The sequence below is a fragment of the Cheilinus undulatus genome, linkage group 17 (assembly GCF_018320785.1).
Source record: "Cheilinus undulatus linkage group 17, ASM1832078v1, whole genome shotgun sequence".
In the NCBI taxonomy this organism is placed as follows: Eukaryota; Metazoa; Chordata; class Actinopteri; order Labriformes; family Labridae; genus Cheilinus; species Cheilinus undulatus.
In genome coordinates this window covers 2,557,010-2,584,127 of record NC_054881.1, presented here as the reverse complement: position 1 = coordinate 2,584,127, position 27,118 = coordinate 2,557,010, and the positions used below count along the sequence as shown (strand labels likewise).

The 27,118-nt window shown below is 37.3% G+C and overlaps 2 protein-coding genes across 2 annotated transcripts; both read right to left on the bottom strand.

Annotated features, from left to right (window-relative positions):
* Positions 1-1,505: 1,505 nt before the first annotated feature.
* Positions 1,506-4,952, bottom strand: LOC121525268 (cytochrome c oxidase subunit 5B, mitochondrial-like). The gene is made up of 4 exons (XM_041811161.1): positions 4,823-4,952; positions 3,972-4,042; positions 3,782-3,881; positions 1,506-2,019 (listed from the first exon to the last, which is right to left on the bottom strand). The coding sequence occupies exons 1-4, from the start codon at positions 4,917-4,919 to the stop codon at positions 1,907-1,909; spliced, it is 381 nt and encodes a 126-aa protein (XP_041667095.1). The 5' UTR covers positions 4,920-4,952; the 3' UTR covers positions 1,506-1,906.
* Positions 4,953-7,857: 2,905 nt separating this feature from the next.
* LOC121525465 (drebrin-like protein B) lies at positions 7,858-21,377 on the bottom strand. The gene is made up of 15 exons (XM_041811481.1): positions 21,234-21,377; positions 21,103-21,158; positions 20,900-21,012; positions 20,703-20,777; positions 19,402-19,545; positions 19,065-19,142; positions 16,645-16,796; positions 16,515-16,572; positions 15,948-16,013; positions 12,167-12,278; positions 11,655-12,092; positions 11,226-11,288; positions 8,474-8,568; positions 8,188-8,236; positions 7,858-8,114 (listed from the first exon to the last, which is right to left on the bottom strand). The coding sequence occupies exons 1-15, from the start codon at positions 21,314-21,316 to the stop codon at positions 7,978-7,980; spliced, it is 1,719 nt and encodes a 572-aa protein (XP_041667415.1). The 5' UTR covers positions 21,317-21,377; the 3' UTR covers positions 7,858-7,977.
* Between the last annotated feature and the right edge of the window lie 5,741 nt (positions 21,378-27,118).

Below are 27,118 nucleotides of genomic sequence, written 5' to 3'. Positions count from 1 at the left end.
GATTTTTTCTGTTGGCCTTTAACCTCTTTACTGAAGCCCCTTTCTGCCAAATAGAATAAAATCTGATGGTTAGCTAACTGATTAAAAACCCTTGTATTAGAATAAGACACTGAAAATTAAGATGATGAGATAAAAGTTAATTTTATAAAATAAAAGGTCAAACTTATGAAAATATTAAGTCAAAATTAAGGGACTGAAATTCAAAATTATGATTTTAAGTCAGAATAATGAGATAAAAACTCAATCATGACATTAAATGTCAAATTTATGAGATAAAGTCAAAATAAGGGGATTTAAAGTTGAAATTATGACATAAAAAGTCTGTAACTATAATGAGGAATATAGTCAAAATTATACAATTAAATCTTAATTGACATCAAAAGTAATAATTATGAGATTAAAGCAAACATTGGAATTTAAAATGTAATTTTTCAGAGAAAAATCAAAATTGAAACTAAGTCATAAATATGAGATGGAAAGTATTAACTGTGAGATAAAATGTCAGTTATGATATAAATAAATCACATAAACAACAGGCTGTCATTGGTTAGATGTTTAGATCAGGGTGTCAAACTAAGTCACTGAAGGGAAGGACTCTGAGTTAAGGTCTGAGGGCCTAACAGAGTCCACGTTTAACCATCAACCTCATTTTTCACCAATAATAAATTATGGAAGAAAAACTTAGCAATGATGATAAATGATTGTGAGAGTTAAAAAGTCAAAATGATAGTTTACAAATCTCAAAATCTGAGCTAAAAAGTCAAACTTATTTGTTCAAAATGTCAAAAAACTAAATAAGATGTTAAAATAATGCCTTTAATAGGCAAATGTGTAAAAAAGAAAGTCACAATCATGTTTTGAAGGCAAGAATCTGGCTTAAAAGTGAAAATGGTGCACCTTAAAGGTCAAAATATGAGATAAAAGTGAAAATAATAAATTGAAAAGGTCAAAATATTAGATAAAATCAAACTTACGTGTTGAAATGCATTGTTATACTGGAGGAAATCTGCAGACCTCATATTTTAGGGCCAGTTATAATGAGAATATGATATGACCCTGCAGGCCGAGTGTAACTGTACCACGGGCCGGATTTGGCCCCCGGGCCTTGAGTTTGACACCCCTGATTTAGATAAACAGAACAGAATATTGCCTGTGCAAAGGAGAAAACCAGGCAAAATGACTTTGGCCAAACCAAAATTCTATTCCTGGCATCGTCCCTGACAGGAAGTCAGTGTGATCAGGATTCCTCCTGGTCACCTCCCTTTGGAGAACTTCCAGAGCACGGTGAAAGGATTACACATCCGTACTGGTCCTGTAACGACACAGGATCCCCAGGAAGAGCTGAAAACCACTGCCCAACAGAGGCACGTCTGGGTGGACTTTCTTTACACATACCAAGGTGATCCATCCTCGGATCAGCGGGGAAAATAGATGGACTGATGGATAAACAATAAACTCAGAGATCTACAATATCAGAGAGGACAGTTGAAAAAGAAACAAACTTCTTTAAACGGGAGTTTCAGATTTTATTATTTCAACAGAAGTGAGTGTAACATCCTGAGGATTCTGTACATTTCTGCAGGAACGGTTTGAGGTAAAGAACAAAAAGCTCCTAAACATCACAAATATTAGCTGTAACTTTATTATCTGTAAATAAGAGAGAGTAACATGGTACAGTACATGTGTGAATGTAAACTGCTGGTGAGTGGAAATGTTTGAAGAATCTGTTGAGTCCCAAACCACATGTGATCCCCGTGTTCACGCCAACACGTAAAACAAAGACTGATGAGGTCAGCACGTTAATCAAGTAGACCAATCAGACGACAGCTCACGACCTAAGACCAGGAAGTAAAGGGTTGAAAGAGAGGGAAGGACTTCCTGGAGAGTGAAGGGGAGAGGAGGGGGGTTAGTGAGGGAGCTCGTGAGGAACCAGTTTGTAGTGAGCGCCGCAGGACGGGCAGCGCTGGGCCTCGCCCTGATGGAGCCAGAACCAGACCACGGCCGTGTTGTCTTCCTCACCTGCAGAGAACCGAGAGGAGCATTTTAACCACTCATTTATGCCACTGTCTGGGAACTTTTTACCACTTTAACCCATTTATGCCACTGTCTGGGAACTTTTTACCACTTTAACCCATTTATGCCACTGTCTGGGAACTTTTTACCACTTTTAACCCATTTATGCCACTGTCTGGGAACTTTTTACCACTTTTAACCCATTTATGCCTGCAGAGAACTTTTACCACATTTTAACCACTCATTTATGCCAGTGTCTGGGAACTTTTTACCACTTTAACCCATTTATGCCACTGTCTGGGAACTTTTTACCACTTTAACCCATTTATGCCACTGTCTGGGAACTTTTTACCACTTTTAACCCATTTATGCCACTGTCTGGGAACTTTTTACCACTTTTAACCCATTTATGCCACTGTCTGGGAACTTTTTACCACTTTTAACCCATTTATGCCACTGTCTGGGAACTTTTTACCATTTATGCCACTGTCTGGGAACTTTTTACCACTTTTAACCCATTTATGCCACTGTCTGGGAACTTTTTACCACTTTTAACCCATTTATGCCACTGTCTGGGAACTTTTTACCACTTTTAACCCATTTATGCCACTGTCTGGGAACTTTTTACCACTTTTAACCCATTTATGCCACTGTCTGGGAACTTTTTACCACTTTAACCCATTTATGCCACTGTCTGGGAACTTTTTACCACTTTTAACCCATTTATGCCACTGTCTGGGAACTTTTTACCAATTTTAACCCATTTATGCCACTGTCTGGGAACTTTTTACCACTTTTAACCCATTTATGCCACTGTCTGGGAACTTTTTACCACTTTTAACCCATTTATGCCACTGTCTGGGAACTTTTTACCACTTTTAACCCATTTATGCCACTGTCTGGGAACTTTTTACCACTTTTAACCCATTTATGCCACTGTCTGGGAACTTTTTACCACTTTTAACCCATTTATGCCACTGTCTGGGAACTTTTTACCACTTTTAACCCATTTTTGCCACTGTCTGGGAACTTTTTACCACTTTTAACCCATTTATGCCACTGTCTGGGAACTTTTTACCACTTTTAACCCATTTTTGCCACTTTTGGCCCAATTTTGCTATTGTTTGGTCATGTTTTTCCATAACTTTTACCCCCTTTTTACCACCTTTTAGCAACTTTAACCATTTTTTGCCACTTTTCTGCCACTTGTGATCTATTTTGCCACCTTTTTGCCAGCTTTTGCCTTTGATTGACCACTTTTTTGCCCACATTTGCCCTTTTTATCACTTTTAGCCCATTTTTACCAATTTAAAACAATTAATCCTTTAAGGCCACTTGTAACTGAGTTTAGCCACTTTTTTTGGAACTTTTTACCACATTTAACCCATTTCTGCTGCCTTTTTGCCACTTTTTGCCCAATTTCGCCATTTTGTCATCACTTTTACCCTATTTTTGCCCCCTTTAGCCATCGTTTGCCAACTCTATGATCGCCCAGTTGTCTGGGCCCCAAAAAGCTCTCCCCTTTATCTCCCCTTATTTGCCACCTTGACTGTAACATTATTTAAAAAGTCTATTGTGTATCGATCTTAATTTGGTGCGCCTTGAGATTTTGGCTTAACCCTTGGTGTGACTTAGGCAAACGAAGTTTGAAAATCCCTGGTGTAATGTAATTAAATACAAACGAGGAAAAATATAAATAAATACCTTACCAAAAATACCTTATGTAACATAAACCATGTGTGGCGTTCGCCTATTTTTTGTTACTTACAGACGCATCCCACAATCCTCTTGTTTGTGATGGAGGGGACGAGGTGGGGGTCGGCCTTGGAGCCAGCGTACACCTTTGGTCTCATCATGTTGTAGGGATCCTGGACGAGAGGAGACGGTTAACTGGTTAGAGATCAATAATTAAGAGATCATTTCTAAACACGTTTCATTCTTTCATTCAGTTGTGTTACCGTCCCGTCCTTCATGGCCTTCATGATGATCTTCTCCATTCCTGTAGCCTGCTCCTCATCAGTGGGAATGCCTGCAGAGAGACCATTTATATCAGGGATGTCAAACTCAATCACAGCAGAGGCTGAATTCTGAATTTGGGTCCATCCTGAGGGCTGAGGAGGGTCCACATTTACCCATAAACTATCAGCCTCATTTTCACCACTAATGAAATACGGGGGAAAACACCTTAGCACTGATGAGAAATGATTCTGAGATTGAAAAAAGTCACAATGATAACTCTGAAGGCCAAAAATCTCTTGTCTCAAAAGGTCAAAACACAGTATTTAAAGACAAAAATGTTTTTAAAGGGCAAATACACGTGATAGAAATTTGAAATCATAATTCTTAAGGGTCAAAATATGAGATAAATTTTAAATTACTGGTTTAAAAAGGTTTGGAACTGGAACAAAATGAATTTATTTCTAGGCGTGGTTTGTCCTGATCTGTAGTAAGAACGTTATCGCTGAGGGAGGTGTAACGGCTCAGAAAGTTCCCGTGTTAACTTGTGACTCTGTGATTTTCGTGGTTAGAGCAGCAGCTGAAAATCAAAACCACAACACCAAAGACGCTTTATTTATTCATATATTTAATCTGAAAGTAAGGTATACTCGTTAAACGTATAAATAACACTCTTAGCTAGACTGCTTCGACGCCTCCAACGTCATACCACTTAAGTCACCGGATAACACGGTCACCCGTTAGACCGAAACACCGGCGTAGTGTTATCTGCCCTTGCCATAAACAGCTGTCTTTTAAATCCTAATCTTCGAGTAAATTGGAAAAATTAACCAGACGGGGGTTCCGTCCTCACCTCCAGCAGCCATCCCGCGGGTCAGAGCCGGGGCCGGAGCAGCCCGGCAGGTTCTAGCGGCTCTAAAGGCCGAGCGGAGCAGTAACCTTGCAGCCATCTTTCCTTCTTTGAGGCTTGACGGAGGCTGGGCGCGGAGATATGACGTAGACGGTCTCGCTGTTTGTCGTAGTGTTTTGACGTAAGGCATCCTTTTTCCCCACAGCAATTTTAACATATTATATTTTCTAATCCAAACAAGATAAAGGAAATGCAATATAAAATAATAAATAATATCTATCCACTAATTTATACATTTCAAGAGCTGCTGAGATGAACAACATGTGTGATTTCTGCCACAACAGAGGACAATATATTGCACTTATTCTATGAATGTCCAGTAATTAAATTGTTCTGGAAGGATAAGGAACATTTTTTGATAAATAATATGAATTTTACAGTAAATCTATCACCAAAAGAAAGGTGTATTTATTGTACTTATTACTTTTACTGCTGATCCTGCGGATCTGCGGTGAATGTTTTGGATTTGTCTGTTTTTGTCCCCTAATTGTTCAGATATAAGGCAGTGAAACTGTAAATGGAATTGCCCTTTGGATAAATAAAGTCATCTGAATCTGAATCATTTTAATGTATGAAAACAAAAACAAAAAACTCCAACAGACAATTAATCTGCTGATATTATGTGGTAAATTCTACACCCATAAAGCCAGATTTCAGAAAACTTCATAGCATTCAGCACTGAGTGTAAAAGTTACACTGAATCCTTTAAAATGATCAATAAGAAGAAGTCTATCCCCACGTTGAACTTGATTAAAGACTTGTTTAAAGATTAGGATTCTGACCACCTTTGACCTCTTCAACCTTAACCGGCCTGTCTTGTTTTTATTTCATTTATTTACTTCCTCTTCAATTTCCTTTTTATTTATGTTCCTTACGATGTACAGTTTAATGCACTTTATTGATTGATTGTTACTGAGATGTTCAATGATGAATGTATAGTGCAATACATTCAATTATATTTTTTTTACTAAAATCTTGATTTGTTTTAAATCTGATAGTTAAATACCAATTCTATATAATTTATTTTTTTCCCTCATTATTATTATTGTTATCATAATAATAATACCAATACTATGACTACTACTACTACTAATAATAATAATAATGATAATAATAATAATGATAATAATAATAATAATTTTAGTACTTCTACTACTAAAAATAATAAAAATAATAATATAATAATAATAATTTTAGTACCTCTACTACTAATAATAATAAAAATAATAAAACAACAACAATAATAATAATAATAATAATAATATTTTAGTACTTCTACTACTTCTAATAATAATAATAATAAAATAATAATTATTATTATTATCATAATTTTACTACTACTACTACTACTACTACTACTACTACTACTACTAATAATAATAATAATAATAAAATAATAATAATTATTATTATTATAATTTTAGTACTACTACCACTACTACTACCACTACTACTACTACTACTAATAATAATAAAATAATTATTATTATTATTATTATAATTTTAGTACTACTACCACTACTACTACTACTACTACTACTACTACTAATAATAATAATAATAATAATATTAATATTAATAATAATAATAATAATAAAATAATAATAAAAATTATTATTATAATTTTAGTACTACTACTACTACTACTACTACTACTACTACTACTAATAATAATAATAATAATATTGTAATATTATAACTACTACTACTACTACTACTACTAATAATAATAATAATAATAATATTGTAATATTATAACTACTACTACTACTACTACTACTACTACTAATAATAATAATAATATTGTAATATTATAACTACTACTACTACTACTAATAATAATAATAATAATAATAATAATAATAATATTGTAATATTATAACTACTACTACTACTACTACTACTACTACTACTAATAATAATAATAATAATATTAAGAATAATAATAATAATTATTATTATTATTATTATTATAATTTTAGTACTACTACCACTACTATTACTACTACTACTACTAATAATAATAATAATAAAATAATAATAATAATTATTATTATAATTTTAGTACTACTACCACTACTACTACTACTACTACTACTAATAATAATAATAATATTAATAATAATAATAATAATAATAATAATAACAATAATAATTTTAGTACTTCTACTACTACTAATAATAAAATAATTAAACAACAACAAAAATAATAATAATATTTTAATACTTCTGCTACTTCTAATAATAATAATAATAAAATAATAATAATTATTATTATTATAATTTTAGTACTACTACTACTACTACTACTAATAATAATAATAGTTATACTACTACTACTACTACTAATAATAATAATAGTTATACTACTACTACTACTACTAATAATAATAATAATAGTTATACTACTACTACTACTACTACTAATAATAATAATAATAATAGTTATACTACTACTACTACTACTACTACTAATAATAATAATAGTTATACTACTACTACTACTACTACTACTACTAATAATAATAATAATAGTTATACTACTACTACTACTACTACTAATAATAATAATAATAACATGATAATAACAAAATAATAATGATGATGATGATGATGATGATAACTTCTACAACAATAAAAAAATTTATGATTGTAATATTAATAATATTCTTATTTCAATTGTCATACTCTTCATGACATTGGTCAACAAATCAGACTTTTTGAAAATTTGCCTTACGTTACATTTACCTAACACTGATTTATGATGCATATTCTGTTAAGCTTAGCCATACTAAAATGAAATAAAAAAGGAAAGATTTTAAATAAAACACAGAAACGCTGAATTAATAGAAGCACAGACCTATCAAACAAAACGCCCTGATGATTACACTCCCTCTATGATTAAAATATTTACAACAATAACAAAATTATTCAGAGTTTTTTATTTATGAAGACATAACAGATTAAATAATGCATCCTTTGACAAAAATCAACTAGAAAACAAGAAAACTGTATGAGTAAAACTGTAAAGTCAAACAGTTTAATGTAAAATATTTTTTACTTCCTGTTTACAGTTTAAAGAAATCTAACGATGAAGGCTAGAGGAGCTCCACATAGTTAGCAGGGAACATGCCGTAGTGTCCGTCTGGTCCGTACCCTCTCCACCAGCCCTCGTCCACCATCTCTATCCCCGTTATGATGTCATCAGGGTCAAAGGTTATCTCGGTGTCGTCAGCTGTGGAGGAGACGTGACATGAAACCTCTAAACAAACAGAAACCAGAGTGTTTATGTAGGCGTGTTTACGTACCAGCCTGGTAGTCGTATATGGCTCTGGCCCGGATGTCTGGTCCATCAGCCTGGAGCAGAAAAACACAATAAACGTATGATTATTAAATCATTCATGTTTTAACATAAAGCTTACAGTCACAACAGGCCTCAATAATCAAAAATAAAATACAAGACGAGAGATCTGCAAGACATCTGACACTAAAAATAAATTAATATGTCTGTGTAGAGTTCAGGGTTATGGCGTAGATCTGACACAGAAGTACTAACCAGCCTTATGTAACATAAACCATAAACCATGCACTCACAGCAGGCGGGCCCTGGTACACGTCTTCATACAGGTCCTCATCTGCCACAGCTGACTGTGGCGCCTCGTACAGATCATCCTGAGATGGAGTTTCCGCTGAGGGGGACATTTGAAAAACTGTTTGAGAACTAAATCAGAGGTGTCAAACTCAGTCACAGCAGGGGCCAGATTCTGGATCTGGGTCTAACCTGAGGGCCTAACGGGGTCAACATTTAACCTTTGACTATCAGCTATTAACCTAAATGATTTTGAGATTTAAAGGTCAAAAAAGTCAAACTTAAAAGTTTTAAATGTAAAAACATGACATTTTAAGTCAGAATAATGTTTTTAAAAGGCAAAATATGAGATAGAACACTGAAACCATGATAATTATGAGATAAAAATCGAAATCATGATTTTAAAATGTCAAAATATGAGATTAAATTTAAAATTCATGAGTTTTAAGTCAAAATATGAAATAAAATTAAAAATCATGAGTTTTAAAGGTAAAAGCATGAGAAAAAGTGAAAGTTGGGAGTTGAAATGGTCAGCAAAACATAGATAAAATTAAAAATCATGATATTTACCAATCAAAATGTGAGATGAACACTGAAATCATGAGTTTACAATGACAAAGTAAAAATCAATAGTTTTAAAGGGTAAAAAAAATAAGTTAAAAGTCCAAGTTAAAAGTTGAAAAAGGTCAAAATACTGAGATAAAATTCAAAATCATGACTTTTAAAGGTCAAAATAGGATTTAAAATTTAAAATTATGAAACTAAAAGGTAAAAATATGAGATTAAAGTCAAAGTTATGAGATTTAAAGGTTAAAATATGAAATAAAGAGTCAAAAACCATAACTTTTAGTCATAACTGTGAGATGCAAATTTGAAAATATAGGAAACACAAATTTCTTCCTGACTTTTTATAAAAATATTTTTACTGTTTACTTGTTCTAATTTTTCATGACTCTACAAGGATGTTATAAATCATCAAGGTTAAGTTTACATTTTTATACTGGAGGAAATCTGCAGACCTCATACTGGTGGGCCAGTTCTAATAAAAATATCAGATGATCTGGTGGGCCGGGTATAACTGCACCACGGGCCGGATCTGGCCCCCAGGCCTCGAGTTTGACACCCCTGTATTAAAGTAACAGAAACCTCACATTTAAAAACATGCCGAATCTCTCACTGGTTTGTTTTTCACTTTGAACTAGGGAAAATAATCTAATTGCAATTTTTGTTCCCAGTATTGCAACTGTGATTTAATGTGTGATTGTTCCTTATATTGTTTTAAAATCATTCTATATTATAACCAACACAATATTAGATCAAACCAGGGCTAAAAAATGTTGCAAAATATCTCATTTTGATGATTTTCGCTTGTATTGCAAATTGGATGGGAATTGATGTGTTAAAGGGAGTTATAATTTTTCTGTTATTCTCATATTTAATAAGAAAAAAGCATGAAAAAGCAGGATTTTTGAGGACTTTTCTAAAAAAAAAACGCTTGTGGATGATTTCATGATATGTGAGGCATAACATCTCTGCTGTAAAATAAAGTTTTTAACTGATATTTTGACACAAATTTCAGGTTAAAGAAATATTACACCTTCTGTGATTCATAATTGCAGCAGTCCACACTGTGATTTAATCTAATTTTGGATTAATTTCCCAGCCCTACTCCGAACAGCGTGTGAATGTCAGATATAGTCGGGGCAAACTGTGCTGCATCTCACGCTACATTTGTCAAATCTCTAATTCTCTGTCCTGTAGGTGTGACGCTTCATATCGACAAGCATCGGGCAGCAGAAAGCAAACATTTTTGTCTCTGTGTCGAAACGAGTCAACATGTGAATGAAGGATATGGATATTATTGTGTTTTAACTTTGTAAATCAGGCTATCGAGCTCTGTGGGTGCAGAGACTGATAGAAAATAAAGACCTGCTCATCACTCCTGGTTCCTTCTAACCCTTCTTCTGTTGTTTTCTAAAGTAAATCTCCATCATAGATTGTTTGTGTTTATCAGGATCAGCATGGGCGGCACAATAGATACTTTTTTGTGTTCTTTGTCGAGAGTCATGATAATTTTTTCTTTTGTATCTGTGCCCCTCCTCATCAGTCGGAAGTGTGTGAGTGTGGATTTGTGACTGTTTCTGTGTTTTTTTGTTTGTTTGTTTGTTTTTTGTTTCTTTTTGGTGGGTGGGGAGGAATGATGATAAATGTTTTGCTAACATAAAGATGTCAATAAAAATAATATTTAAAAAAACACTCCTGGTTCCCGCTCATCTCCCTCTTTCCCTCTTCCTCGTCTGACTCAATGCGAGCAGAAGGATTATGCATATACTGTTTTTGTTAATTTTTTCAAACATAGTCCATGTATTTGTCAGTCAATAGGATTTATAATTCCTCAATAATTATACTGTAATCTGGATTTTATTCTATAAAATCACCAACAATGAAAATAGTTTTTGTAGCTAATAAAGTTAAAGTGTGGCATTCCAAATTATCATGCAGTTAAATTCAATAAGCTGCAAAGCTGCAGATGCAACGTGATGATGATTTAAAGACTGTCTGTTATGTGGGTTCTTGTTCAGTGATGTTTGTTGCATTAAAAGTTAAACTAATATAAAAACAAATGTCAAAAACATGGACAGACCATCATGGTGCATGAGTGGAAGGACTTGACTGCATTAAACCTCTGTCCTAGGATTTTTACAAGGTTGTAGAAGAAATTAATTATTTGTTATTCAGTGAAAAAAGGCGTCATACCTGAAGGAGCTTCATCTGCATCATCATCAAACTCATCAGACCACTCCTCCTCTGCGTAAACACCTGCGGGGATCAGAAAGTCAAACAGTGTTAGAAAATATACAAACATGGTTTTAAGAACGCTTAAAAGAGCATGCATAACTTTAGTGTAGTTTAGGAGTAGTGCACAGCATCTGGAGGAAATATTACATGACAAAATCACTGATGTGAGGTTTAGTTCAGGGACATTTCAATGCAAAAACCCCCCATGCAAAAATGCTGTTCTTTTAAATGTCTCACCCCAGTGTTACCACCTCCTCTGAGTCCTGGTTGTTCCACTCCAGTCCAGCTGGTGGCAGTAATGTGCCTCCATCATCAGTAAACAGAAGAAGCCCTCCCCCCTTCTTAAAGCCTTCCTAACAGTTGAGCCTCTTTCTTTGAGTGTCTCACCTGCCGGCGGTGTCGGGGAAACAGCTGAGTGGGACGGCTCAGGTGAGGCAGGCCCAAATGGAGACTGGGGGGACACCGGGAGGACCCGGACCCCTGCTGGAGTAGGTGAGTAAGACAGCACAGGTGACGCAGGTGCTTCTGGAGACTGCGGGGTCACCGGGAGGACCCTGACCCCTGCTGGAGTGGGAGAGTGAGACAGCTCAGGTGATGCGGGTGGGACTGGAGACGAGGGGCTCATCGGAAGGACCCTGATCGCTCCTGGAGTAGGTGAGTACGACCGAGCAGGTGACTCGGACCGCACAGGTGAGGACGGCTCAGCCGGAGACGGAGGGGACATGGGGAGGACGGGGACCGCTGCCGGGGCTGGAGGAGACCACGATCTCACCGGAGACTCGTTCTCAAAGGATTTCTGGTTGAAAAAGGGACTCTGCAGCTTCCCTAGGAGAGAAACATGGCCGACATTAACCCCTTCACCTCTCCTCAGCTGATGCTGATGTTGTTCGTGTTTTTACCTGGTCTGGACGCAGCAGGAGACGGTCTGTCCTTGGCCTCAAAGCTCTGCTCCCTCTGCTTAAAGATGTCTCTGGGATTAAACGACCTCTGAGAAATCAGCGTCTTCGCCTCCTGTAGCAGGATTTAAAGGAGCATTACAACCATTTAACCTCAAAGAAAGTCAAAGCTATGACCAACGCTGAAGTGGGTTTCAAGCTAAACAGAATACTACATTTCCCAGAACGCAACTGCACGGCTTCTAACAACATGAACAACAACAAGGGATCAAGCCATAATAGCTAATGTTGCTAATGTTAACAAAGATGCTAACAACAGCACTGGATCGATCCAAGAAAGCTAATGTTGCTGATGGTAGCAAAGACGCTAACAACAGCACTGGATTGAGCCATGAAAGCTAATGTCACTAATGTTAGCAAAGACGCTAACAACAGCACTGGATCGAGCCATGAAAGCTAATGTTGCTAATGTTAGCAAAGATGCTAACAACAGCGCTGGATCGAGCCATGAAAGCTAATGTCACTAATGTTAGCGGAGACGCTAACAACAGCACTGGATCGAGCCATGAAAGCTAATGTTGCTGATGTTAGCAAAAACGCTAACAACAGCACTGGATCGAGCCATGAAAGCTAATGTCACTAATGTTAGCAAAGACGCTAACAACAGCACTAGATCAAGCCATGAAAGCTAATGTTGCTAATGTTAGCAAAGACGCTAACAACAGCACTGGATCGAGCCATGAAAGCTAATGTCACTAATGTTAGCAAAGACGCTAACAACAGCACTGGATCAAGCCATGAAAGCTAATGTTGCTAATGTTAGCAAAGATGCTAACAACAGCACTGGATCGAGCCTTGAAAGCTAATGTTGCTAATGTTGCTAATGTTAGCAAAGATGCTAACAACAGCACTGGATCGAGCCATGAAAGCTAATGTTGCTAACGTTAGCAAAGACGCTAACAACAGCACTGGATCGAGCCATGAAAGCTAATGCTGCTAATGTTAGCAAAGACGCTAACAACAGCACTGAATCGAGCCATAATAGCTAATGCTGCTAATGTTAGCAAAGATGCTAACAACAGCGCTGGATCGAGCCATGAAAGCTAATGTCACTAATGTTAGCGGAGACGCTAACAACAGCACTGGATCGAGCCATGAAAGCTAATGTTGCTGATGTTAGCAAAAACGCTAACAACAGCACTGGATCGAGCCATGAAAGCTAATGTCACTAATGTTAGCAAAGACGCTAACAACAGCACTGGATCAAGCCATGAAAGCTAATGTTGCTAATGTTAGCAAAGATGCTAACAACAGCACTGGATCGAGCCTTGAAAGCTAATGTTGCTAATGTTGCTAATGTTAGCAAAGATGCTAACAACAGCACTGGATCGAGCCATGAAAGCTAATGTTGCTAACGTTAGCAAAGACGCTAACAACAGCACTGGATCGAGCCATGAAAGCTAATGCTGCTAATGTTAGCAAAGACGCTAACAACAGCACTGAATCGAGCCATAATAGCTAATGCTGCTAATGTTAGCAAAGATGCTAACAACAGCACTGGATCGAGCCATGAAAGCTAATGTTGCTAATGTTAGCAAAGATGCTAACAACAGCACTGGATCGAGCCATGAAAGCTAATGTTGCTAATGTTAGCAAAGATGCTAACAACAGAGTTGGATCAAGCCATGAAAGCTAATGTTGCTAATGTTAGTAAAGACGCTAACAACAGCACTGGATCGAGCCATGAAAGCTAATGTTGCTAATGTTAGCAAAGATGCTAACAACACCACTGGATCGAGCCACGAAAGCTAATGTTGCTAATGTTAGCAAAGATGCTAACAGCAGCAATCAGTTTCTTCACCCTTTGTAGCAGAAATTAAAGGAGCATTACAACAATTTTACCTCAAACTTCTGCAAAGAAAGTCAAAGCTATTACTAACGCTGAGGGTGGGGTTTCAAGCTTAACGGAATACTACATTTCCCAGAATGCAACTGCACAGCTTCTTTCATCAGACTCAGCCTTAACTGTTTAACTCCATATTTTCAGTAAAAGATGATGATCTTTGAATTTAAAGGTAAGATAATCAATCATAATTAAGTGGACTACAGCTCCCAGAATGCATTTAGGTAAGGGCCGTTCAATAACAGAGAATTTAATTGCATGAAATCCCTGCAAACACAGGGCTACAACATCAGAATGAGTGCCTATGAATCTTTCAGACATCATGAGTGTTTGTTTTTGTTCCAGGAGGCTGTGCTTCATGTCTGACAGACTATTCCACTGAGTTGGGACGTCCTGCTGCAGTCTCTCTGGCTTCTTTCCTGACTGAACCTGGACAACCTGCAGGTAACGGCAACAGGAGAATGTCTGAAGTGTCCTACTATTTCGGCCAGCTGTCTGCACAGAGGATCTCCGGCAGCTGTCTGCCTGCAGTCAGCGTCACTTTTACTTCAGCGGATGCAGGAAATCAGCTGCCAGACTCCACTCACCTCACCTCATGCTCATGGACGCTTTGTTCTCCTGTCTCAGCAATGTATGAAATTATTTTTATATAAACCTCCTGACTTTTTTACTTTAATCTCTAAAATGTAAGATCTTAATCTAAAAAATTGTTTTTTGTTCTATTAAATGGGCCTAAAGTTTTATCATAGAGAAGATTTATTAAATATGAAAGGGTTTAAAATCTCAAAGTCAAAACTCCTCAGAATTTAAAAACTCTAAACCACAGGTGTCAAACTCAAGGCCTGGGGGCCAAATCCGGCCCGCAAGATGATCTCATACTTCTGTTGTAACTGGCCCACCAGTATGAGGTCTGCAGATTTCCTCCAGTATAAAAAAGTAAACTTTAACTTGACTCAAACTTATGATTTTGACCTTTCATTTCATACTTTGACCTTTTCAACTCAGAATTTGGACTTTATATGTCACACTTTTATCTTTTAGATTCCAAATTTTTAATTTTAAGTCATATTTTGACCTTTCCAACTCCTTACTTTGGCTTTTTAATCCCATATTTTGACTTTTAGACACATTATTTCAATTTTTTCTCATATTTTGTTTTTTAAATTCATAATTTTTACTTTTTATATCATATTTTGACCTTTTAGACTCCCAATTTTGAATTGAAATCATATGGTTAAGTTTTTTAAGTCATAATTTTGAATTCTAGCTCATATTTTGACATTTTCAATCCTAATTTTTGTCTTTTTAATCCAATTTTTGGACCAATCAGACTCACAATTTAAATTTTAAATCATATTTTGACTTTTAAACTCATGGTTTCAAATTTTATTTCATATTTTGACCTTTCAAACTTATGATTTCAAATTTCTCCTCATATGTTTCTCTTTAAAACATTATTTTTTCTATTTTTAATATCGTGTTCTGATCTTTTGAACTAATAAATTGGAATTCTTATCTCAGATTTGAGCCTTTAAACTTATCATTTTAACTTGAATTTCTAAATGATTTATCATCAGTGCTGGTTTTTCTTTTTTCTTTTTTTTTTTCTTTTTTTAAAACAGGTGAAAATGAGTTTGACAGTTATGGTTAAATATCGACCAGGTTAGACCTGAATCCAGAATCCGGCCCCTGCTGTGACTGAGTTTGACACCCCTGATCTAAAATCTCAATTAAAATGCAAACTCCTCAAAATGTAAAAACTTTAAACCAACTACCTCCTGACGTCATGACTCTTAATATTCAGATAATTATGCAGAAATATTATTTTTTCTCATGATAAAACAGGATAAATTAAACCTAAAGTTAGACAGTTTGACTCACGTTAGCTTTCTGCACAGATGCTGCAGAGTTGATTCCCGTCTTTATGTTTTCTTTTTCCTGCTGGTTCTGAAACACAAACGTGATGTTTCCTGATGTTATTACTCATTAAAACATTTAAAACAGACATAAATGAGAAAAATCTCCCTCGTTATTCATGAAGTGTTTCTGGATGAACTCTCCAACGACCTCCAGAGCGTTCAGCTAGGATCCGCTTCATTCATTTTTATAAAATTAACCAAAAATGATTCGTCTTAGCATCAAATAAGACATTAACATTTCTCTGGAGGAAACCTTGGAGTGTTAAAACTTGCTTTCACTTTAAAATGAACACATCTTGACTGACTGGTTTAAAAGAAGCTGTAAAGAAGATGTGTGAATGGTAGAAATGTAAACAAGAAATGATAAGACCTTGACCTCTGACCCATCACTGAGGCTGAGTGGACATTAGTGCCAGTTTGAAGAAAAATCCCTCAAAGCATTAATGGGATTTCTCCCAGAATGCTTTGCAGATCCTTGTGTCTCCCTCCTAATGAGACTGGGGTTGTTGTAAACCAGAGGTGAGCGTACCTGTCTCTGCTGCTCCCTCTCTCGCTCCTCCTCTTCCTCCCTCTGCCTCTGATAAAGCCTGAAAACAACAGAGAGCCTTTAGAGCGGATTCAGACCTGCAGCTGGGTTAACGTCCTCCTCTCTGACTCACTGGTTCTGTTCGATCTGCAGAGCTCTCTCCGTCGCCTTCCTCTCCCTCTCCTTCGCCAGCTTCTTCTCCAGCTCCATCCTCTCCCTCTCTCTCTGCTGCCTCTCCAGCTCCGCCCGCTCGCTCTCCTCCTGCCGCCGCTCCTCCTCGTCCCTCTGACGGAGAGAGTCGTGTTAGTTTGGCGTCCTTCAGACACTCCAGTCATTCTCAGCAGGGGGGCGTAGAGGGGGGGCAGCTTTCTGGGACCCACGGGCCCATCTTAAAGTTAAGCTGTGGTAACCATGTTTTATTTTTCACCTGAAAAATACGCTTAGCAAAGCAAAAAATATGTTTAAAAATGTATTTAGCCACAGTTCATATTCTTTAAAATGTAAACGTCTTCTTTGAAAACAGAATCACCTTTTTGGTATTTGAGCATCTTAAACTGAACCATTAAGAAAGAAAAGTCAGATTTATAGCTAAGCCTCAATGTGCACAAATGAATGTACGCCAGAAAACAAAGAAACTGAGCTGATCTTTACGGGAAAAGGATCAAATACAACAAAAATAAGCTAAAAGTGGCAAAAAAAAGAGTTAAAAGCTGGGAAAATTGGTTAGATGTAAAAAGTGTTTAAAAGGGAAAGTGGCAAAAAGTGTCTAAGAGTCATTAAAAGGAACAGAAAAGGCGGTGAAATGGGTTTATAAACATAAAAAAGGGGTAAAAGTGGCATAAATGTGGTTAGAGGTGCAAAGATTATGAAATTTCCCTCAGGTTTAATAAAGTATCTCTAAATCTATGTAAACATCAGTTAAAAGTGGAAAAAAAGATTTTGAAGTGGCAGAATTGGGTAAAAGTGGCAAAAAAATAAATAAAAAATAGGTAAAAGAGGACAAAACAATGGAAAAATGGCATGTAATAGTGGTAAATAGTGGGTGAAAATGTTGTGGAAAGGGGTTGAAAATGATTTGATATACAATAATGGGTTAAGAGGCATATCACTGTGGCAAAATGGGTGGAAAACAGGATGAAAAGAGGTTAAAAATTGACAAAAAATGATGTCAAAGTGTTTAAAAGGATTTGAAAAGTGGCAAAAAATGTCCTAAAGCCATTAAAAGGAAAACAAACATTGGCAGAAAGTAATAAAAGTGATATAATAGTGGGTGAAAAGGGGTTAAAAAGCACCAGAAATTGGTTAAGAGTGGCAAAAATATGTTTAAAGTGTTAATATTGGGTATAAAAAGGGTTAAAAAGTGACAAAAATTATTTATTATACTAAAAGGGGTTCAGAGGCGTATCATTGTGGCAAAATTGGTGGAAAACAGGATGAAAAGAGGCTAAAAATGGACAAAAAATTGGTTTAATTTGACCAAAGTGGATAAAAAGGCAGAAATGCCAAGAGTACCTGGATGCAGCCGAGGGCCTCCACACCGGCAGTCGGAAATCACCGCCATATCTCGGCTTCTAATACTGGAAATCACTTGAGCTGAACTTTTTCTTTGTTGTTTTCTTCGTGTGTCGCCGCCATATTAATAGAGGCAAGTCCTCCACATAAGGAAATACGAAAAACATGGGACTTTTTGGGTTAATAAGCGTTATTAATAAGAAACGTTACAGTAGTTTTAATGAATCGATTAATGATCCAAATTCACGTATCACTGAGCACAGACATAATATGTGAGGGGAGGTTGGCTGGCTGGACGCAGATGTCGCCGCCATGTTGCCAGAGGCAGGTCACTTCGCCATTCAATACAGTAGACAAGGACTGTGAATGTTTTTAGAATAAAAAGCTCAAACAATGAGATTACATGGATTTTACTGAATCATTTATAACAAATGATCCAAATAATAACTGAGTGAAACATAAAAGCAGAATCTGCTTTCTTGTATTTTCTCAGTTAAATGAAAAGATGAACTCCATGATTTAAAATAAAATAATGTTATATATAGCACAGTTTCATATATGTATAGAATGACGGAGCAACTTGCCTCTGGCAACATGGCGGCAACATCGGTGCCCGGCCAGCCAATCCCCCGTCACATATTGAAGCTAAAAATCAATGTAACGTTATTGCTGTGCTTGTTAACACAAAAACTGTATTTTTCTTCTTCTTGTTTTCCTTTTGTGACAGACCTGCCTCTATTAACATGGCGGCGACACACAGAAAAAACAACGAAGATGTTCAGTTCAAGTGATGTCCGGTATGTGAAGATGAGATTTGGCCTCGCTTGTCTGACGTATGAAGTGTTGGTCCTTGGCTGCATCCAAGTACTCTCCAAAAACAGGTTAACGGCAGGAAGAAGCAAAGATGGCAGATAACAGTTGTGGAATGGGTGGAAAAGGATTGAGAAGGGGTTAAAAATCAGGGATCTGGTCTCTGGGTCAGCTAGGGGACCAGCCAGCTCTATACAGACCAGTTCACTCTGAGACTATAAAACCAGAAACCTGAGCTTTGGACCAGAAGTCATCTTTTTTGGTTTGTTGAATTTCCTCCACGGCGTTGACTTTTCGATACACAGAGCCCTGATGGATCGAAAACAGACATGAATTATGACCAAGCATGAGCATGACTGAGTTTATTCTGCAGAACACCAAGGTAGACATCGCTTTCCCATGATTCTTGGAGTGTTATTTACTATTTCATGTTACTAGTGTGGAGATATTATTGGGTCTAAAAGTGTTGGCCTGTTTTCTCTGATATAAAGCTGAAGCAAACATGTTAGAAGTTTGTTTTTTTATAAATATAGTTCCTGTGAGGTTTGGTTTCAGTGTGCATCCTCACCACTGGTCCCCGTGGAGCCTCTTTGTATCCCTGCGTCTGTTTGTGGAAGTTGAAGTTGGCTCCGGACGCCTTCGCCACTTTAGCCAGGATGCTCTCAGGTTCCACGTCTTCTTCTCCACGAGCGTTTATCGTCACGTGAGCTCCCTGAGATCACAGTCAACAGGTCAAATTAGGATTTTTAGCTCCATAAATTCAATTTTCATCACAAATTTAAAACTTCATGTTTGTAGTGCTTTCAGCTTTATGTGTCAGAATAATTTGGTAGATCATGAATGAATAAATGGTGCAGTTCTGCTGTGTTCAACTGGAGGTAAAGAGCTAATTCACACCATAAAAAAGCCAGGGCCACGTTTTCCTCCCTCTCCAGCACTGATTTAAGCTCATCAGAAAATGCTCTGAAATTAAAGTGTGGAAAAGGTGAGCTACCTGTGTGGAGCATGCTCAGTAGAAGTGCATGGTGACCTTCTTAATTAAGCCTCTAAATTACAGGAACACACTGTGCCAGAACCTTAACCCTCTAATTCCACATACTCCGCCTTTACTTCAACATCATTCTGTTTTTTTTTTATTTGCTTCTGTCATGGGTGAGTACATTAGGGAGTTAAAAGGGTTCATGTTTCCTACAAAGGATGTGTATTTTTATGTATAATTCTGTTTTTTTCCACCTCAAAAGTTTATATTTAAGCCGATAGCGCTGTAGCTCTGTGACTCTCTGACCAGTGACCTGTAGCTTGTGCTACAGGAGGACACGTAATGTTGATGTAATGATGTTTCTCTAGGAGTTCCTGCATTGTGTTGTATTTTTAAATTGACTGGATGCTGTTTGGATGGATCTGTTCTACGTGGACTGGCACGGTTCGGTAGCCGTCAGTGCTGCAAATACTCATGGCGAGTATCTCCATCTGAGTGGCGTTTCTGTCTCTGAGAGCCAGAGACAGACCGGAGGGTGTGCACTGTAGTGGGGTTGCAAAGATTAACTAGAAAGGGAGAAGTTTACTCTGCAGTGCACTTTATGAGATTGCTGCTGAGTATGTGGAATTTGAAGGTTAGACTTTAGACCAGGTTTAGATGGTCATGGTCATTCTCTGTGTTCTCAAGAGAGGAAGTTCATGCTTGGCCTGACAACTCATTTAAAGACAGACAAATCATGGCTGCTAACAGCCATGAGGAGTTGATGGTGGGTCCTGTGACTAGACCAGTTGAGAACCACGGTTTCAGAATGCCCAGAGGTGTCTGACCTCCTTCTTGACAGGGTCTCTGCAGTAGGAAGTCTTTCAGAGTCCTGTTAGAGTCAGTCTTACCTTGAGGAAGTTAGCCATGGAGCTCACGTGGTTGGCACAGATTCCTTTTCTGGAGTCTTTCACACCTTCACCTGTCTGATGGGTGTGTTACAGCAGCAGAAACAGGAGAAACACACATTAGCACCTCTGATAAGAGGAGATACTCCTCTGTTTGTTAGTTTTACGCTTTATTCCTTCTCTGTGCCTGTGAATCTCACCCAGTTTACCAGGACGTATTTGGGCAGACCGGAGTTGGGGTCCTGAACTCGACAGAAAGCGTACATCACCTTTCCACTGTTCAGCTCCTCCACCATCTCCTCCAGCCCACCCTCTAAACACATGCAAAGACCCCGTAAACACACATGTAAACCCTGGAAACTGGTCTACTTTCACTGTCATACTCAGACCGAATGAAGCCGACCTCCTTTCTCTGCCAGGCGGATGTCATTACTGTTCCCCTCATATGTGAAGAGCGCCCTGCAGAGACAGCAATGTCAAAAGGACAGCACCAACACGCCACTAAAGAAGGTAGAATCAGCAGAAATGCCTCACCAGTTTGTGTCCGACCTGCCGTCCACCACCTCTTTGTAGGCGGCCATGAGAGCGGCGCCGTTCTTACTCAAGTTCACCGCCATTTTAGTCCAGATTTCTTCATCCAAGGCCCCAAATCTAACACCAGGAGGGTCTCAGGAGATGTGCCAGCTTCAGACTAATACAGAAATGTGATGTTTTAAATCCTGTGCAGTAGTAAAAGCTCCGTGGTGAGACGGCAGAGAGACTGGCTCTGATTTACTGAGATCTCCAGAGCTGCAGTGAGATGTGTCAAACCAGTCGGGGGAGAAGAACCACATTCTTACGGCGGTTACTCACCTCTCTCTGACGCTCATCCCTTCATCACAAGGACAATAATGTGTCTGGATTACCAAGTACACTTTTATTCCCCTTATTCCAGGGTGTGGTCTCCTTTATACGGCCTGTCCTCCATTACAAAGCAGAGCTGAGGCGGTTAGTGGATCAGATACTCAGGAAAGACTGTGGCTGAGAGAAAGGAATCGTCTGGGATCTACTCATGATAGAAGAAAAGCTTCAAAAATGGATGATTTATGGATTAGAAACTATAATTGTACTTTATTTTAATGCTAAATGACGCTGACAAATCCCCAAATCTTGTTGATCTTAACCGGCATTCTTTCCTCCATGATAGAAATGATGCAAATACTTTTTAAAGACACATCCCTGATAAACTTTAGTGTTGCTGTGACTGCAGTACTACAGACTCCTGAGTCTGGAAGATCCAGCCACTGGTTCATCAGTATTCCTGGCTACCATTACACCATGAAGACAAAAGAGCACTCAGAGCAAAGGTTATTGAAAAGTCTAAGTCAGGAGTGTCAAACTCAGTCACAGCAGGGGTCAGATTGTGGATTCAGGTCTAACCTGAGGGCCTAACAGGGTCCACATTAAACCATAAACTGTCAACCTCATTTTAACCAGTGATAAGATATGAAAAAAACAGCACTGATGATAAATCATTTAGAAATTTAAAAAAGTTAAAATTATAAGTTTAAAGGCTCAAATCTGAGATAAAAATTCAAACTTATTCATTCAAAAGATCAGAAAACAATATTAAAAACAGAAAAATAATGTCTTTAAAGAGCAAATATATGAGAAGAAAGTTGAAATCATGTGTTTAAAAATCAAAATATGACTTAAAAATTTTTAAAAGAGCCACAAATTATAATGAAAGAGCCACATGTGGCTCAAGAGCCAGCATTTAGTATCACTGGCCTAGCATGACAGATGTTATTTAGTGTAATAATAATAATACAGATATTTAATATTTTTTAAATTTGTAATGGATTCATCTTTACTAGAATCAATTTAAAGCAAACACAGCTGAACATACAGAACATGACCCAAGAGTCCAGTTATCCTTTTATTCCATGAAAGTTATACAATATTCAGTTACATGAATCCATAGAACATGCAGAGAGAATATAGATTATATATAATAATGCACACATATTTACAATAATCACTGATAAATACATACGGCAGACTTCTATGGCCCCATGTTGATGGATCTAAAGACATTGTTTTAGACTGTGGTACAAACTGGTCCATGTCTGCCGGTCCAATAAGAAACTCCTAGTTACAGCACAGTCTCACAGCTAACTCAGGCCTAGATGCAGATTTAGGAGCAGAAGCTGAACTGGATGGAAAGTTAGGACTCATCCTGTAGATCAGAGGTCCTCAACCTTTTCAGCCCCTGACCCCAGAGACCAGGATCCCCACTATACCTGAAGGTTGAACACAGTCATGCACAATTAAGAATAGTCATGTGGAGACAAGGCCGTCCATAAAGGGGGGTAAATGGGAGAGCTTTCTGGCACCCAGCCAAACTGGGGGTCATGGAGGTCAACAAAACCCCGGTCCATTATAAAGTTAACCTCTCTCATCTAAGAAAAACATATTTTAGTGTAGTAAATAGCCTTCTTGAAAATGTAAACCCCCTTTGTTGAAAATAAAAATAAAAATAGGTTTAAAATGGTGGAAAAGGTGGTGGTTTAAAAGTAGCAAAAATTAGACAAAGATGGCAAAAAAGGCAAAAATGGGTTAAAGTGGCTAAAATGGGCATAAATAGTGGTTAAAGGGAGTTTAAAAAAATGGCTGAAATGGCTTTAACTGTCAAAAACAGGTGGCAATATGGTTAAGCGGGATGAAAAGTTGATAAAAAAAATGGAAAAACAGAGTTAACTGAGAAAGTAAAAATAAGCAGTTTCGGGCTGAAATTGGTGAAACTAGCAAAAACTGACATTTGAAATGGTGAAATGTGGTTACAATGGGAAGAACTGGAAGTAAAAAGTGGTAAAAAGGGGTTAATAGTGGTAATAATGGGTCAACAGAGGCAAAATTAAGCTTAAGTGGCAAGAATTATCTAGAAGTGGCAAAAACAGGCAGAAAAAAGTGGTGTAAAGAGTTTAAAACTGACAAAAAATGTTGTTAAATGGTTAAAATGTGTTAAAATTGGTAGGAAAATGGTGAAAATTGGGTAAAAATGTGACCAAATTGGTATTAATTGGCAACAGTGTAATTTAAAAAATATTCTTAGTTTTATTTAGGGCAACTTGGGACCCCGCCTTGGTGTCTCACGACCCCCAATGGGGTCCCGACCCCCAGGTTGAGAACCCCTGCTGTAGTAGAGGGATGTAGAGGGTTTGTAGGTCAGCTGATTGGTCACAGAGAGCTGGGAGTGTGTCGTGGATATAAAACGATCAGGAAGCTAAAAAGTGTGACTCCTGAAAGCTTTTAAAATGCTACTTTAAGTCTAACAGGGTTAAAACCACAGAGTGTGTTAAAACGGTCATGTAAATGTCACAGGGACAAATACACCTCTGTAGTTCAGTAGTCACTGTTATAATTACACTAAATTACCGCCATTTAACCGCTCTGTATGAAACTCCTACATCCATGATGCTGTGGTTGTTTGTAGCCCCTCCTTCCTCTGTTTTCTTCTTCGTTGGTCATCAGTAGATATTCTTGTGGCCTCCTCTCTCCTTCTGAATGAATCCCTGTTGGAGAGGTGGGTGTCTGTAGTTCAAGTTTATATCTGTTTCCATCCGTGTGTTAACGTCATATCTAGTACATATTTTAGTCCTGATAATGTCCTTACATATTTGTCCACTTGTTTACGTGTTTATGTGCGTTAAGTTTCTTGTTTAATGACTTTTATGAAGTCTGGCGGGTTTAAGCTAGCTGACGTGTACATTGTATGCAGCTGAGTTATTTTAAGCTAATTTCTACTGTATTTATGTTTGTGTGGGATCTGGAGCGGGCTGAGACATTTATGAGAGTTTTTCTGTCATGTTTTCTAGTGCCAGAGATTAAAAGTGGTCAAAGTGAGACAATCCAGTGTCGCAGATATTTCCACCGGTTACATAAAAACGTTTTTGTATTTTGTTAAACTTCTCTTTCAGCTCATATCTGCTGTGGATTGGTTTTGGTGTACTTCCGGATCTGACCGCTAGGGGGAGCAGGTTGACTGCGCCTCATTCACTCCACTGTTGAATGAGAGGCAGCATCAACGTGTCTGTTTCTTCTGCTTCTTTACAGCTAATAATGGAGGGTTAAAAATGAATGAAGCTATGTTAAAGGTTCCTGTGGTTCTAAGGTAAATGTTAACAGTGAAATAAGTCGATGGTAAATAGTTTAAGTACATTTATTCAGTGTTGGAAACTTAAAAGTAGAACGTGTTTGCTAGCTTAACTCTATTTATAGCGGCAGATTCAGCAGCTTTGAGTGTGTGTGTGTGTGTGTGTGGGTGTGTTTTCTGTGTTTAGTATGACTTTGCTTAAAATACTACTGCTGAGTTATTATATAAGATGCAGTGAAGTTTAAATTATAAATCTTTTGTTTTATACTGATAATATATACAGATGTGAAATGTATTTGTTTAAGAATATTTTTTTTGTATTTTTGGTCATAAGGAAAAATGCATGTTCTGTCAAGCAGAGCAGTGGTTTTCAAACTTTATTTGCCCAAGGCACACCAAAGGTTAAGCCAAAATCTCACCATATTCATATTGTTGATAGTGATGCAAAAATTGGGCAAAAAATGGGCAGAAATTGGCAACAAGTGTCCAAAAAATGGGTTAACAGTGGCAAAATGTGTCGAAAGTGTCAATAAGGTTAAAAGATTAGGCAAAGGTAGTAAAAATGTCATGAAATGATGGAAAAATGTGTCCTAAAATGGAAAAAAGTGTCTGAACAAAGGTGAAAAGAGGCTAAATTGGCACGATGTTGCAATAATGGGTTCAAAGTTGCATGAAGGTGGTCATAGGGGATTGAAAGTGATGAAACATCTGGCAAAAAATGGCCATACTACAGCGAAACTGGCACAAAAGTGGCCAGACAATGGGTTAAAAGTGGTAAAGAATGAGTGAAAATGTCAAAAAGGTTGCAATACTGAGTGACCAGTGGCAAAAAGGTGAGTAAAAATAGGTTAAAAGTGAAGAAAAATTGGGCAACATGTGGCCAAACAAAGGCAACAAATGGGTAATAAGAACAATTGGTAATAAGAGGTTAAAAGTGATGAAAAAATGCTGCTGATCCAACACACATGCACTGATATCAATAAATCACTCCTGGAGAGGGAACATGCTCTGTTTTATTTCATTTTATTTTTTATTTTTTTGTTCAGGGGCCCAGTCAGATCTGTGTGCAGGCCTGGTTACAGTACTTGCCATGAAGTTGTACTAATAGTGTATGGTTGTACAAATTCCCAAGGCACACCTAGACTTGCCCCACCATTTGAGAACCACTGGAATAGAGTATTGGAGCTTGTTCTCTACATTTATTAATGTGAAATTCATTACACTGGTGAATGAGAGCCAGCAACAACGTGTCTGTCTTTCTTCTGCATCTCTCCCTGCAGGGACAGAGTTTCTAAAAGTCAGTGAAGAAGATGCCAGATGAAGCCGATCAGGCCAGTCAGTGGATTTGGATGAGGAGGATGATGCTGGTTGATGAAGGTGATGAAACTCCTTTCTAATAATCTGCTCTTTTCTCTCTTCACTCATGACAGTGAGGGAGTACGGGGAGGTAGAGTCTCTCTCAGTCTTTTGTTTACCTTTTACAGCAGGGGTGTCAAACTCAGTCACAACAGGAACCAGACTCTGGGTTCAGGTCTAACCTGAGGGCCTAACAGGGTCAACATTTAACCATAACTGTCAACCTCATTTTCACCAGTAATAAAATATGAAAAAAAAACAGCACTGATGATAAATCATTTGTACATTGAAAAAGTAAAAATTCAGTTTTAAAGGCTCAAATCTGAGATAAAAATTCCAGTTTATTAGTTCAAAAGATCAGAAAACAATATTAAAAATAGAGAAATGATGTTTTTAAAGAGCAAATATATGATGAGAAAGTAGAAATCATAACTTTAAAAGGTCAAAATATGAGATCAAATTTGAAATCATGAGTTTAAAAGTCAAAATTTGATTTAAAATTGGGAATCTAAAAGATAAAAATATGACACATAATGTACATATTATGAGTTAAAAAGGTCAAAGTATGAAATGAAAAGTCAAAATCATAAGTTTTAGTCGTAATCTTGAGATGCAAAATTGAAGCTATGAAATAAAACCTAAATTAATTTCTTTGCCCACATTCTTGACATTTTCTGAAATCTTTCTTCGTCTTTACTTTTTCAGATTTTTATGCCTTAACAAGGAAATTTTAAATAATCAAGTTGAAGTTTACATTTTTATACTGGAGGAAATCTGCAGACCTCATACTGGTGGACCAGGTAGAATACTGATATGATCTGGGCCGGATATAATCATTCCACGGGCCAGATTTGGCCCCCAGACCTTGAGTTTGACACCTGTGTTTCACAGTTTCATGTACAATGGCTGTAGTAGGAATAGTTGTCTG

Bases quoted from the DNA above. Each gene is read 5' to 3' on its own strand.
- LOC121525268 (XM_041811161.1), bottom strand. From the start codon at position 4,919: ATGGCTGCAAGGTTACTGCTCCGCTCGGCCTTTAGAGCCGCTAGAACC. The intron at 3,882-3,971 runs GTAACACAACTG...CCTCTCGTCCAG, and splicing joins AGGCCATGAAGGACGGGACG to GATCCCTACAACATGATGAG. The intron at 2,020-3,781 runs GTAAGTAACAAA...GGTTCTCTGCAG, and splicing joins GAGGATTGTGGGATGCGTCT to GTGAGGAAGACAACACGGCC.
- LOC121525465 (XM_041811481.1), bottom strand. From the start codon at position 21,316: ATGGCGGTGAACTTGAGTAAGAACGGCGCCGCTCTCATGGCCGCCTAC. The intron at 16,797-19,064 runs GTTTCTGGTTTT...TCTCTCCGTCAG, and splicing joins ACTTCTGGTCCAAAGCTCAG to AGGGACGAGGAGGAGCGGCG. The intron at 8,237-8,473 runs GTGAGTGCATGG...TTTCTGCTCCAG, and splicing joins TGTACCAGGGCCCGCCTGCT to GCTGATGGACCAGACATCCG.